Source organism: Protopterus annectens, chromosome 10.part0, assembly GCF_019279795.1.
Source record: "Protopterus annectens isolate FY-2018-M chromosome 10.part0, PAN1.0, whole genome shotgun sequence".
Taxonomy (NCBI): domain Eukaryota; kingdom Metazoa; phylum Chordata; order Ceratodontiformes; family Protopteridae; genus Protopterus; species Protopterus annectens.
In genome coordinates this window covers 952,457,176-952,470,366 of record NC_056744.1, presented here as the reverse complement: position 1 = coordinate 952,470,366, position 13,191 = coordinate 952,457,176, and the positions used below count along the sequence as shown (strand labels likewise).

Here is a 13,191-nt window from a genome sequence, read left to right as displayed (position 1 = left end):
TATGTCTAAAAAAATGATGCCCAGGCCACATGTTCAGGCCCCTGTGCCTAAAAAACAAATTATCAAAATGGCTGAAGATTTAATTACTCTAATCAGGGGTAGTCAACCCCCCCCCCCCCCTCTAAGAGGCCTAGGGCTGAACCTGACTACTGAACAAGACTCTGTTTCTTCAGACTATTCTAATGACCTGAATTTGTCCATACCTACTTATGAGGACTCTGATGCAGGGGATTCCATTCCCTCTGCTTCTCCCCTGAGGATTTTTCTTTTGGGGAAACTTTACATACCTTAAGCAAGCATTTCCACTGGGAAAGTCAAGATTTTTCTGAATCCAAAAAGAGGCTTAGGGATTTCCTTCTTCTTCCTCAGCATAGGCCTTTGGCTATACCTCCTGTACTAGACATTGTTGATTATGTGTTTTCGGAATCCAGTATGGCCCCTGATTCCCTCCCTCCAGTCCCTAGTAAACCAGACAGATATTACAGGGTTCCTGAGTCCCACAAATTCCTTTTCAAAAATCCTGTTGTGGACCCTGAAACCATTTCTCAGGAGCCCAAGGGCATTAAGGCTTCTACTGCTAAAAATCCTACCCCTTCTGATAGAGACTCCAGGGCACTGGATAGATGGGGTAAAAAGGTTTATACTTCTGCAACCTTGGCAATCAGGGATTTAAACTGTCAATTCCATATGCTAAAATATCAACAGCATATCATGGGATTGCTTAAACAGAAAATAATGTTGATTTCTGGTTGTGTGGAAAATAAGGATTTACAGGATTTATTACATTCAGCTTAACAAGTTGGAAAGCATACTTTGCAATGTGGTTTTGATTCTTTGGAGGCCTCTTGCAGGGCTGCTGTTACTGGGTCTGTGCTTAGAAGGCATGTTTGGCTTAAGGAGCAATCTCTGCCTGATCATGTTAAAGCAAAACTGTTGGATGTTTCTTTGCAACAGGCCATCTGTTTAGCAATAAGGCTGAAGAAGTTCTAAAAAAGATGGAAGATAAATCTAAATCTATGCAAACTGTGAAATATTTCTTACAAGTACAACCTCCAAGATTTAGTAGACACTGGCCTACTAAGAACTGATCCTTTCCAGCTCCTTCCAGAGCCACTCCAGCCAAACCCAGACATTCCAAAAGCACCAGGTTTCGGTCCCGAGGGATTTTCAGAACTAAGCAATGGGGTGCTTCCACTTACAAATCTGGAAATAACAAGACACCACCCTATGGTAAACAGTCTCAATGACTTTCTTTTAAAATTTCCAAGCACTTACGTCTTAGCTGCCCCTCTGGTGGGAAAACTGGCTCTTCATGCAAAAAACTGGCAACTTATAACCCAGAATGTATTGGGTTTTAAATATAGTGTCCCAGGGATACAGATTTAATTTCCACACATTGCCAACTTCATACAGATGGCTAGACCTGCCCCAAATCAGTGGGCAGAGGCTCAGAAACAAGTTCTTTCCCCCCTAAACATAGGGGCTATTCAACTAGTACCAGAAGAGGAAAAGGGACAAGGTTTCTATTCCAGACTATTCTTGGTACCCAAAAAAGACAAATTATGGCGTCCAATTCTGGACCTCTCTACTCTAAACACCTTTCTGGACATTCCAAAATTCAAGATGCTGACTCTGCACCAGTTACTTCCTATGCTAGGCAAGGATGCCTGGTTGGCAACTCCAGATTTAAAAGAGGCATACCTGCATATCCCAATCAGGGAATCTTGCAGAAGATACCTACACTTCAAAGCAGGCTACTTGCATTATCAGTTCTCTGCACTGCCCTTTGGCTTGTCTACTGTGCCCAGGGTATTCACAAAGTGCCTGGCTCCAGTAATTGCATTTTACAGGCAAAGAAATATTCAAATATATCCATACCTGGACGATTGTCTAATTGAGGCAGAAAACCAGGCCTTTCTTCTAAAACATCTGGCGTTTGTAAAAAGGGTTCTAACTTGTCTAGGGTACACCATAAACAAAAAGAAATCACAACTGGTACCCTCTCCAAAAATTACATTCCGTTGAATACAACTGCCCTGATGGCTTTCCTTACACCAGAAAAACAGATTCATTTGGTGACTTAATTCAAACAGGTGGCCACAAAAACCCTGCTATCTGCAAGACAAATACTGCAAGCCTTGGAGTTCATGGCCTCCTGCATTCTTCTAATTCCATATGCAAGACTGCATATGAGGAAACTTCAGTGGTACTTAAAAAGTTTATGGAGTCAACATTGTCACAGCCTGGAAACAATGATTCCTATCATACCTTGCCTGCACCTAGAGTTCCTATGGTGGGCAGAGGCCTGCCACCAAAACAAGGGACTTCCATTCACACCACCCCCTGCCACCCAAACCCTAACTACAGATGCTTAAGACTATGTATGGGGTGGGCTCATCTGGCAGGGAAGTGCATTCAGGGCAAATGGAGCACAAATCAAATGCACCTTCATATCAAGCAAAAAGAAATGCTAGCTGTACAGAATGCACTGACAGCCTTCAAAGACTACCTTCATCCAGGACAACTAATGGTAAAGACGGACAACACCACGGTTATGTGGTACATAAACAAGCAGGGGGTACACATTCATACCCCCTCTGCAGACTAGCCATGGCATTGTGGAACACGGCCTTGAGCTACCAATTACAACTACAAGCTCAAGTCCTGCCAGGAAAGCTGAATATTCTGGCAGACGGATTAAGCAGAAATCTCATGGATCCACACAAATGGAAACTGGAACCATGGATTTTCAACATGTTGACACACAAATGGGGGAGCCCAGACATAGATCTTTTTGCCTCACCCCAGAACTACCAGTTGGACATATTTTGCACAAGAACCCCTTACAAAAAAGCCTGGAAAGTGGATGCTGTGTCCTTCAATCTATGTCTTTCCCCCTCTGCCTCTGCTCTCCAAAGTTCTAAAAGTCAAACAGGACAAACTAAAAATTATTTTGATTGCTCCAGACTGGCCTCGTCAACATTGGCATCCACTCCTGTGCAGTGTGTCACAAATTTCTCCATGGCACCTGTCTCAGACACCTTCCTTACTGTCTCAGCAGGAAAACCAAATTCTGCACCCTCAGCTCCAAACATTGAATCTTCCAGCTTGGCTAATCATTTAAATCTCCCCTTAGCATCTCTCAGCAAATCTGTGATGGATGTCATTTTGGAGGTGAGAAGACCTAGTACTAGAAAATCTTATGCCAACAAATGGAAAAGATTCTGTGCCTGGAATCAATCTCAAGGGATGAGCACAGCAACGCCCAATTTACCTCAGATTTTGCAGTACTTAACTGAGATGCTTCACAAGGGCCTGTCTTTTTTTCCTTCCATAAAAATCCATGCCTCAGCCATTTCAGCTCATTACAACACAGACCCCCCCTCTTCTTTCATCCTCTGCTAAAGCAGTATCTCAGAGGGGCCAAAAACTTGAGACCACCCAGGAGAGCTCCAACTCCTGCCTGGGACCTTAACTTTGTATTGGAGAAACTCACTCTACCTCCTTTCAAGCCAGCTGCTACTGCAGACTTAAAATTTATTTCCTGGAAAACAGCCTTCCTTTTAGCAATCACTTCAGCTAGAAGGATTTCTGAATTACAGGCCCTTATGGCAGTGGAGCCTTTCATCATCTTTCATGCGGACAGGGTGTCACTCAGGACCAATCCATCCTTCATGCCCAAGGTGGTATCCAGTGTGGCTCTTAATCAGTTCATTCATTTGCCAACTTTCTTTCCCAATCCACAGAACAAGGGGGAGTGGATTCTGCATTCATTGGATGTACACTGACAACTTAGATTCTACTTGGACAGGACTAAATCTCGAAGAAAATCTGAACAACTGCTGGTAGCATTTGCTGCAGGGGCAGCGGGGAAGGCTATTTCAAAGCAAACCATTTCTAAATGGATAAGCCATTGTATTAATTTCTGCTATAAGCACCATGGAAAACCTATCCCCCAGGGGATCAGATCTCATTCCACCAGGGCTGCATCTACTTCTACAGCTTTTCTCAGAGGTGTTCCTACCAGGGATATTCTAGAAGCTGCTACCTGGAGTTCAGTTCATACTTTCACCAAGCATTATCACTTGCCAATTTTCTCTAAATCCAGAGCTGGTTTTGCCACTGCTGTTTTGCAGGGCCTTATAGCTGCTCCTAATGCTGTATAAATCCATCCTCCTAACCATAGCTTTGGGAATCTACCCAAATGTGATGACTGCAACAGTGAAACACAAAGAACATAGTACAGTTGCGTACACTTACCATAAATGTAAATGTTCAAGTGTATTCACTGTTGCAGTCCTGGTTACCCTCCCTCCAGCCCCCTGTTTTTCTCTTACTAAACCTTTACTTTCTTTTACTATGCTTAAAAGCCTTTTTCATGTATTTGATTTTGTTTGGAGGTATATTTTTGTGTTTTTAATTTCTTATATATTTTGCTCCCCCTTTGGGGGGCACCTGACATCTGGGGCAAGAAAAACTGATGTAATGGGATCGGCTGCATGTTTTATACCCCTGACGACCTGTCGTCATGGAAGAAGGGACAGCAACCGATGCAGGACCCAAGACTTTGTTAATCATGCTGACTGAGGGCAACTTGCCAGCAGATTACCCAAATGTAATGACTGCAACAGTGAATACACTCGAACATCTACATTTACGGTAAGGGTACACAACTGTACTTTCCTCACTTTTCTTTCAAAGTTACCATGTAAATTAAGAAGATGATCCTGTTTCACATTAAGACACCTGCTTTTAGTTTACAAAGTAGTTTGTACTAGTTTACTGCTCGGCCTTGCAGATGTGGGGACATGTTTTAATTTCAACAAAAGATAATATTAAGTTGCAACAAAAGTCTGCATTTAACTGTGTAACTTTTTTGCTCACCATCAGATTTGAGGGAGCCATCTTTGTTACTCAGATCACACAGGTTATGGGTAGAATTATTATTTTTATACTCTTTTTGCCCCCTGATCATTCTGCAACCACTGAACAGCATCGCATTTTATCCCATTTGTTCATAGTGTTATCTCGTGTCCAGAGATACTAGGCATGGAAAGCAAATGCCAGGGATTTTGGGATGTCATTCTATAGGGAATGAAAAGATCCTGTCTTCAACCCATATGTTATTAACTGGCAGTTACGGTACAGTGCTTGTTATACTCAGCCACTGCCCTGAGTAAGATAGCGATGCTGTCCTTGACAAATGCTCACCCTCCCACGTTGTTTTCTTACACAAAGCAGGCACCAATAATTTAACCTGCAGATGTCTCTTCAACATTAGGCTGCATGCCTACCCCTCTAAGAATGGGGAAGACAGCATCAGGCACTCATCTCTACCAATTCCTTCATGGAAGCTTTTGCAATGCCCAGACTGCTGACTGAATCGACATCCTCTGGACTGTACTCAATGCTTTATCTCGGTATCACACAGAACCAGCATCATTTTGAGCTGATTTATCTGAGTGCTGTTTTCATTATTTAGTCCCTTAGGTGACATAATTAGGAATAAGTGCAGATTTGCTCCTGTTTAACTAATGAAGGACTACTGGGAAAGGAATTATTTTTGACTCCATGGAAAGTAAATATGTTGGTTTAGGCTGTAGGAGCAGGATAATAGGAGGGGCCATGAAGATGTTCGCCAGAGGATATACATTTAGCATGAAGTAAATTTCATTGAGGATTCCGGCAAAGTGGTAGGGGCACGTGGACTTGAGGAACTTAACAGTACATTGAGCCCTCCTGGTAAGGACTGTAGCAAAAGAGCAGAAAGAAGCAAAATCAGTCATAGAATGCATTATTTAGGAAACTGTTGTGTTAAAAGACTGTGGGAAAGTATTGTACATCTTTTGAAGGTACATGACAGTGTGCCATCCGATAGACCAAGGCAGCAGGGGACAATTACCTTAACTATGGTTAATAGCAATGGAGAAGGATGATTATTAAGTAAATATAAAAGGCATGGAAAGGACACTAACATAACAGACAGAAGGCAAGAGGTTTGACTTTCTCTCAAGATTTTCTCAGTTAACTTTCCTGCCATTGTTCTGAGACTAATTAATGCTATAGTTGCTTGGAAAGACCCTGCTACATCCATTAAGTGAGGGAAAAACTGAATCATTTTTCCAGGCATGTGATACCTCATGGCTGACTAAGGACCTGGTGAAGATTTCTGTCAGTGGCTCTAACAGAGGACCTGATAGGTTTTTGAGTGCTCTTTCACGTGGGGCCATCTTAAGATGACTTGCTCTTTTTTCTCCTTCCTTCCCTAGTGTTCCATCTGACTACATGTCATGTGACCAACATTCATTGCCAGACCAAGTAGCATAAACACACAACACAGTTCAAGGATGAAATGCAGGGTAACAATTAAATATTTGTTTAAAATTCAATCAAGACTAGCAGTGCTTCCAGACTGCTCACCCATAGAATGTCTGTAATACAGTATAAACCACCTTAAGTGCATTAATACATCACAATAACTATATACAACTGATGAGTCCATAAACATTACAGACAACTCACACCACTAGAGTTGCATTGCAGATCACTCCCTCTTGTAATAGAACACACCAGGGTTTTCTACAAGAGTGGATTTCCTTTTCTGATCACTTCTGTTATCCATCTTTACATTTCCCTTTAGAAAGGTGGAGAGTGACTTCCAGACCATGAACTGTCAACCTGCACAGCAGCCTGTTTCCTCCTGTTTCTGTGGCTATGGACCAACATCATCAATCTCCCACTAACTGCCCTCCAGTCACCTCTTTCAAAAACAAAGAAAATACATATTAAATGGTCTAAACCAATTTCACTAAGATGAACACCATCCTGCATAAACCAAATACTGTCCTAATCTGAAAAATACCAGTGGTCTATCATCAAATAGCTGAGAAATGATGCTGCCCTGGCTAACCTGTGATTGAAAAAATACCTTACTGCATCAAAGGCAGAATTATTGACCATTTCTCTAAAAAAAATGTCTTGGCACAATCACCAATCAGGCCACCAATGGTCTGTGAATTCTTTATTGCACTTCTAATAAATCCTTAATGATGGAAGATAACAGCTTGTTCTTTGAAATTGCACCAAAATCATTACCATTCCTCATAAATAACAGCAATTTTAATATTCACTACATCTCTCAAAGCATCCAAACATGGTAATAATTCTCTATATAATATACCTTAGATACTTTTCCAAGTCACATCCAATTCCTTAGCATCAAGACCTAAAAGCCTTCTGCCAGGTCTGGCTGATGCTTCTCTAGCTGCCCAAAACAATGACCAGTAATTAGCATCTTCTGTGGCCCTGCAAGAAATAAAACCAATACGTATTAACAGCATTAAAAGGACCCTACTCTTACCTTAACCAATAAAACCAATATGTATTAACAGCATTAAAAGGACCCTACTCTTACCTTAACCAAAATGTATATGTTGCAGGATTCCATTTGCCTCTCCTTTCAATGAACTTAGTAGACATACCTTGCCAAGCCAAGACAGATATTCTACCTATACGAAAGAAATGCAAAGTATATTTACCCTATAAAATACCCTAGATAAACAGTACTTTTTTAAAAACTACACTGAAGTAATTTGGTAACTCCAGCCTCCCATATGTAAAGCAAAAAAAAAAAAAAAAAACAGACCAGTTAAACAACTCTGATTAATTCTCTTCAAAGAACCAAATCATCACACTGGACACCTCAACACTTCTACATTCTTATGTAAAAATTGCTTGCCTCCTGTCTATTTGGTCTATTTTGGACCTTGCTAGGCAAACCAGAATGGTTTCATCAGTTTAACTTAAGTTAGCTAAAACCTTCACAAATCCTAAATGTACCATGATACAGGAATACTGACAGCATCACCCATAAACATACATCTCACTTGTAACTAAAACTAGATGCAAACCTTTTAAAACTGCATTTAACATATTTGTGCCATTGGCATCATGCTGTCCACTATAGAGCCACTGGCTGTCTCCTATCTATTCAATATCGTACCAGTCTTCCAATGCATAGTCACATCAGCAGCATTCACCAATCTGACAGCCCCCCAATGCCTCCAAAGGCACCCTCATTATTCTCAATACACCCTTCCTCAATATAATCACTGCTTACTGTGAAACCAAGCTAATTGACCATTCCTTATCTTGAAAATGCTGTATATCTACAAATTTCCTGAAGAATAACATTCCTGACTTATAAGACTTCTTGGTGGATTCAGACCAAGATTGCCCAATTAACTGTAGCCCCCCAGTTTTCCATACTTCCTCTGGAACTGCTGCTGAATGCTCCTGTACCTCTGGGGCCAGTGTGTCTGAAACATGTAAAACTGAAAGAAGGACAAACTATCAGTTATGGCATTTAGTCTCCTTGAAACATATTTTGCAAAAAAATGAGACATTAATTCACAGAGAATGTAGCAATTGCTTCATTATCAACGACTGCAATATTTCACTTCTTGCTGACTTTTGTAGGCAAAATGGTTACAACTGCATCATTGAATGGAAAACTGCCTTCTTATTGGCCATTCTACCATTCCACACAGCTATGGAAACCAAAATTGTCATTAATTGCAAAAAGGTAATGTGTCTACTTATTTCACCCGGCTAGAAGAGTTCTCCGAGGAAACCAGTTTACTTTAATGTAGGCCCCCATGAGGAAAGCATTTTACTTTAATGTAGGCCTTCATGCCCTAACCCCCACAGCTGCATCCGTTTATAGTGGTAAGTCACCAGGTGAGACTCAAGCTTCATGCTACATGGCTACCCCATTGAAATCCACTAAAAGCCAATTCCATGTCATCAAATCCTCTGTGACTGTACTGGGCACCATAACCTAATGGTGCTTCATCTTCTTAACCCTGAAGAGGTTTGCCAGGGATCTGGTAAATTGTTTTCCCAGATCCGTAGCTCTGCAAGCAAAGTTCAACAACCCAAGTGGCTCCATCAGTTCCCTGATTCTCACTTTTGATATTATCGAAACTCTGTCAGTCTTTTCCTTTATCACCTTGTCCTTAGGAAGACTGAACAGTCCCTGGGACACGTGTCAATCAATCAAAACTGTTAATGCTTTCCATGCACATTCTCACTTTTCTTTAGCTACAGGAACTGTCAGTAATGTACAGAGATGTACAAAGGCCTGCTTTCCTTACCTTCCCATATAAACAAAAAAAAAATCATCCGGATAATGCATCACCTTCCGTCCTGTCACTCTCTGAGCCACGATCCAGCATAGAAATGAACAAAATGCCTGAAAAGTGGAGCACTCTACTGAGCAACACATGGGCATATCCTTACCAAAGTAAAAAGTACCCCTGTTCTCACTTGTAACATTGGCCAGTCTTCTGAGTTAATGAGTAGCAGGGGAAACAATGACTCAGCATCAAACTTCACCAGCCATGGGTCCCAGAATGAGTGCATGATGATTACAGCATCATCCAATGATGTGTAGTGCACTTTTCTATCCATTCTATCAATGAAATCATTCAAATACGTATCTTCTGGCTACAATAGCTGATGACTTAAAAGAAATGTCTCTAGCTGTTTCGTGAGCACCAGTCCTAACAGCAAAATCTGGTAATCCAGAAATGGAGGCAGATAAAACAGACCTCACACTTACTGGCCTGGATGTCTTATTCCAATAAGACCAAAAGTATGTTCTCTTTTCCTTCTATTGATTGAAGATTATCAAAAAACAGTTTATTCCCCAGCAACCAGCAACTAAATAGGGTTCTCACTAGATTCCCTAATCCCTGTACACTTCCCAACCTTTAGAATTATTTTATTGTATTTATTTATTTATTTATTTATTGTGTATGTACTTTTTTTACGTGTACTGAAAAGCCCTCTGTAACATGACCCAAGGATGGTTCAGCCCATCCTAGAAAGTGTGCTGATATCAAGGCCTTGACACCACCCTCATTCAACAGCTGCTCTGCCATCCTGAGGCCTTTTTGACCACAGCTCTACTGACCATTTTGCACATCCCCCATTTCTACAATCCGATCCATGACCACCCTGCTAGTACAAGATACTGCCTCAGCCAGTCAGCCTAACAGGTAACACCAACCATTCCTCCCACTCCAATTTTTTTTTCCATAAAAATGTGTTGTGAAAAATAAAATGAGAAGAGCATGGAAGCAAAATGGAGGGAGCTTTCAGTATGTCTAATTATGATTTGGAAAGGGCAAACTGGGGGAAAGGGTGGTGGTGAAGGGAAACATAAGCATGGTGTGAAATCTATTTTTGAACTACCCATTAAGTCTGGCAGTATTCCTTATTATTTAATGCATTCCCTCCACTAAAGCACTTTTGAGTATGTACTTTTAATTCCCAATGGGTGTGGCCTGAGCCTTTAAAAAATGAAGTTATTGCTTTACAGTTCAAACAAGTCCATTATGTATGAAGCACAAAAGCACTTAACTCTGTTTTATAAAATTAATTTTACTTTATGTGCTCTGGCTCTGTTTGCCTCTTTCTGCACTTTTTGGTTTCCAGTTGTAAATTGTGTAGATTTCATCAGCCATTTTTTTGGTTATTAGCCAGACCACTAATGTTATACTTTTGTGAGGAAACATTTAGTGTTCCTTGACAAACAGTATAACTGCTTACTATGTTCTCAAATACAGAAAGAAAATAGCCCACTTGGCTAGTGTCCAAGAAAAATGTTGGGATATTGCTAAGGTAAATCTTGATCAATGAAGAATATTTTTAATGGGGAATCTTGTCACACATAAGAAAAAAATCAAGTTTATTGTAGGCAGTTGCCAATTGGAGTTAGTGGTGTTTCATATGAGTGGAGTGTACCATAGCAGTCATGTTAGCAGAACACGTAAAAGCCATATCATGCTAGGGTAGTCTTACTGAATAACAAGGAGCAACGTGATCTTATTGTGTCTCTTTAAGGTACAAGATTGAACCTTTTTGCAAAATATTAACAATTTTATTTTGGTTTGGTTTCAGGGAATGCTTATTGAAGGACCTGCAGGACCAGAAGGACCAGCAGTATGTATCTCGCTTTTATATTTCTCTAAAATAACTGCTTATTATCTTTCACTTGTATATTCATGTTGATGGTTTAGTTTATGAATGTTGATGTCTTTCAGAAATGGAATGTACATTATAGTGCTTTTAACCAGAGTGGTATAGAGATGCACATAGTGTCATTGCCTCACAGCACTCACTTTGACAGTTTCATTCAAAATAGGATGCTTTGTTATCACTAACATGTTGTCTAATTATTATTCAGATTTTTCTAGTACAAGTTGGATTGTCAATGCTAAACTTGCCCTAGATGTGTGTCAGTATAAATATATGAGTTGTTCTCTGATGGTGAATGGTATCTCATACAGAACTAGATTCTGATGTTACAATTTGCTGAGCAGGGTAAGCCCTGGCTCACCACAAATTTGAACTGGTTAAAACAGCCACAGACAATTGATGGATGGTTCACTTAGCAGTTTGAAGTATGTAAATGTTAATGAAATAAAATCCTTAGCTGATTCTGCTTTTCACAACTATTAATGCATATACTTGCGTTCTGCTTTTTGTAACTAATTTTGCATTCCTTTCCATGTACTACACTATAGCTGTCTCATTGCACAAAAGTTTGGATATTTCTTTTCTAATTAGCGTCTCATCAATTGTTTTGCACTAGCTTTAATAAAAAGCATGTAACAAATACAGTATGATTTTTTTAAACTTTTACATTTAAGCTAGATTACATTTTTAGAAACAATTTTTTTTTTTCCTTTTAGGGTCTTCCTGGCCCCCCAGGGCTGCAAGGTCCCCCTGGTCCCGCTGGTGATCTTGGTGAGAGGGTAAGATATTAAATGTATTACTTATTATTGCTACAGAAATAGCTTTGCTAAATAACTTTAAATATGACCTTTGAAGTATAAATATGTCTAAGTTAAATATTTCATATAAAGCACATATGTATTAGTTTCTATATAGATATGGTAAAATGAAAAGTCTGCTAAGCCTGGATCATGTTTATAGTAAACTCGCTGAAAATTAATTTCTGAAATTATTAGTTAATAGAATAACATGGCCAGTCCACTCATTTTACAAGCAAAGAGGACATTTTATACAATCCAATTTCAAAACTGTGTAATAATTAGCAATTTAATTTAGATAAAGAGAAGAACAGAGGGAAGAGAGGGGAAAAAGACAGATAGAGATAGATACTGAGGTAGAAAAGGGATCACAGTTTAGGACATAACAGTTAGCAACTGAAACAATTACGACTAAATGCATGTAGATATAAGTAATAATGTGTTGTGATATTGAGCTGGTTTAACATTTGCATTTAATGGTATAGAAGGGTGAAACATGAGAAAAAAGAAGAGATAGAGAAGAAAACTGAAGGGAAGGTAATAAAGAAAGAAAGAAAAAAAAAAACATCAGAAGAAAGAAAGATTAAATGAGGGAAGAAACAGTCCACTATGTAAAAACTTAAAACTCTTAAACCAGTATCTATATAAAGGATCATGTTTCACACTGCATTTTAGTTATAGCAGTGTTTTTATAACAGGGATTACAATATACAATGATCCTCATCACTTTTAATAAAAATGTAAAGAAGATGGGTGTCAGATGTGAGAAGAATGGATATGAATAAAAAAACACTCTGTCTTTTAAGAAAGATGGAAAGAGGGTTTCCAATATATTGTTCTTTCCATTCACCTAAGATAAAAAACTGCTTTAATAGCAACAAATACACATTTGACTAACAAGAGAGAGATGCGAAAAAGTGTGACTAAAGACTGAAGGAAAAACAACAAAAAGTGTTTTCTTAAGCTAAGTACAATACATCTCATATATGTAGTATTTCCCTAGATTTAGATGGAGTTTAAATGTTGTGCCTTTCAGCTTATCCCGGTTAGGGGCCGCCACAGCGGAACTTCGGTCCGCTAATGTTTGGTAGTGGATTTTTACATGCCAAGTTACCCCCCCTGATTCACAACCTTCAATGAAGACACGCCCATTCATGCATGCCTCCACAAAGAAGACACTCTAGCTGAGAATCGAACAGGATAATGTCTTGCTGTGAGGCAACAACTCTACCGCAACACCACTACTATGTTGCCTTATATTTCCTATTGCCCACTTTAATTGCTGCAGTCCTCTGGAAGTATGTTATATTACTTACAAGATATACCCCCATGCCACAGTTATTATTTCATT

The 13,191-nt window shown here is 39.6% G+C and overlaps 1 protein-coding gene across 7 annotated transcripts in view; it reads left to right on the top strand.

Annotated features, from left to right (window-relative positions):
* The window catches only part of COL11A1 (collagen type XI alpha 1 chain), a 625,054-nt gene that overhangs the window by 253,485 nt on the left and 358,378 nt on the right, over positions 1 to 13,191 (top strand). For all 7 annotated transcript variants that reach the window (XM_044085726.1, XM_044085723.1, XM_044085729.1 and 4 more), the window contains 2 exons: positions 10,966 to 11,007; positions 11,760 to 11,822. In XM_044085726.1, the coding sequence (XP_043941661.1) occupies positions 10,966 to 11,007; positions 11,760 to 11,822 (105 nt within the window). The remainder of the gene's footprint in view (positions 1 to 10,965; positions 11,008 to 11,759; positions 11,823 to 13,191) is intronic.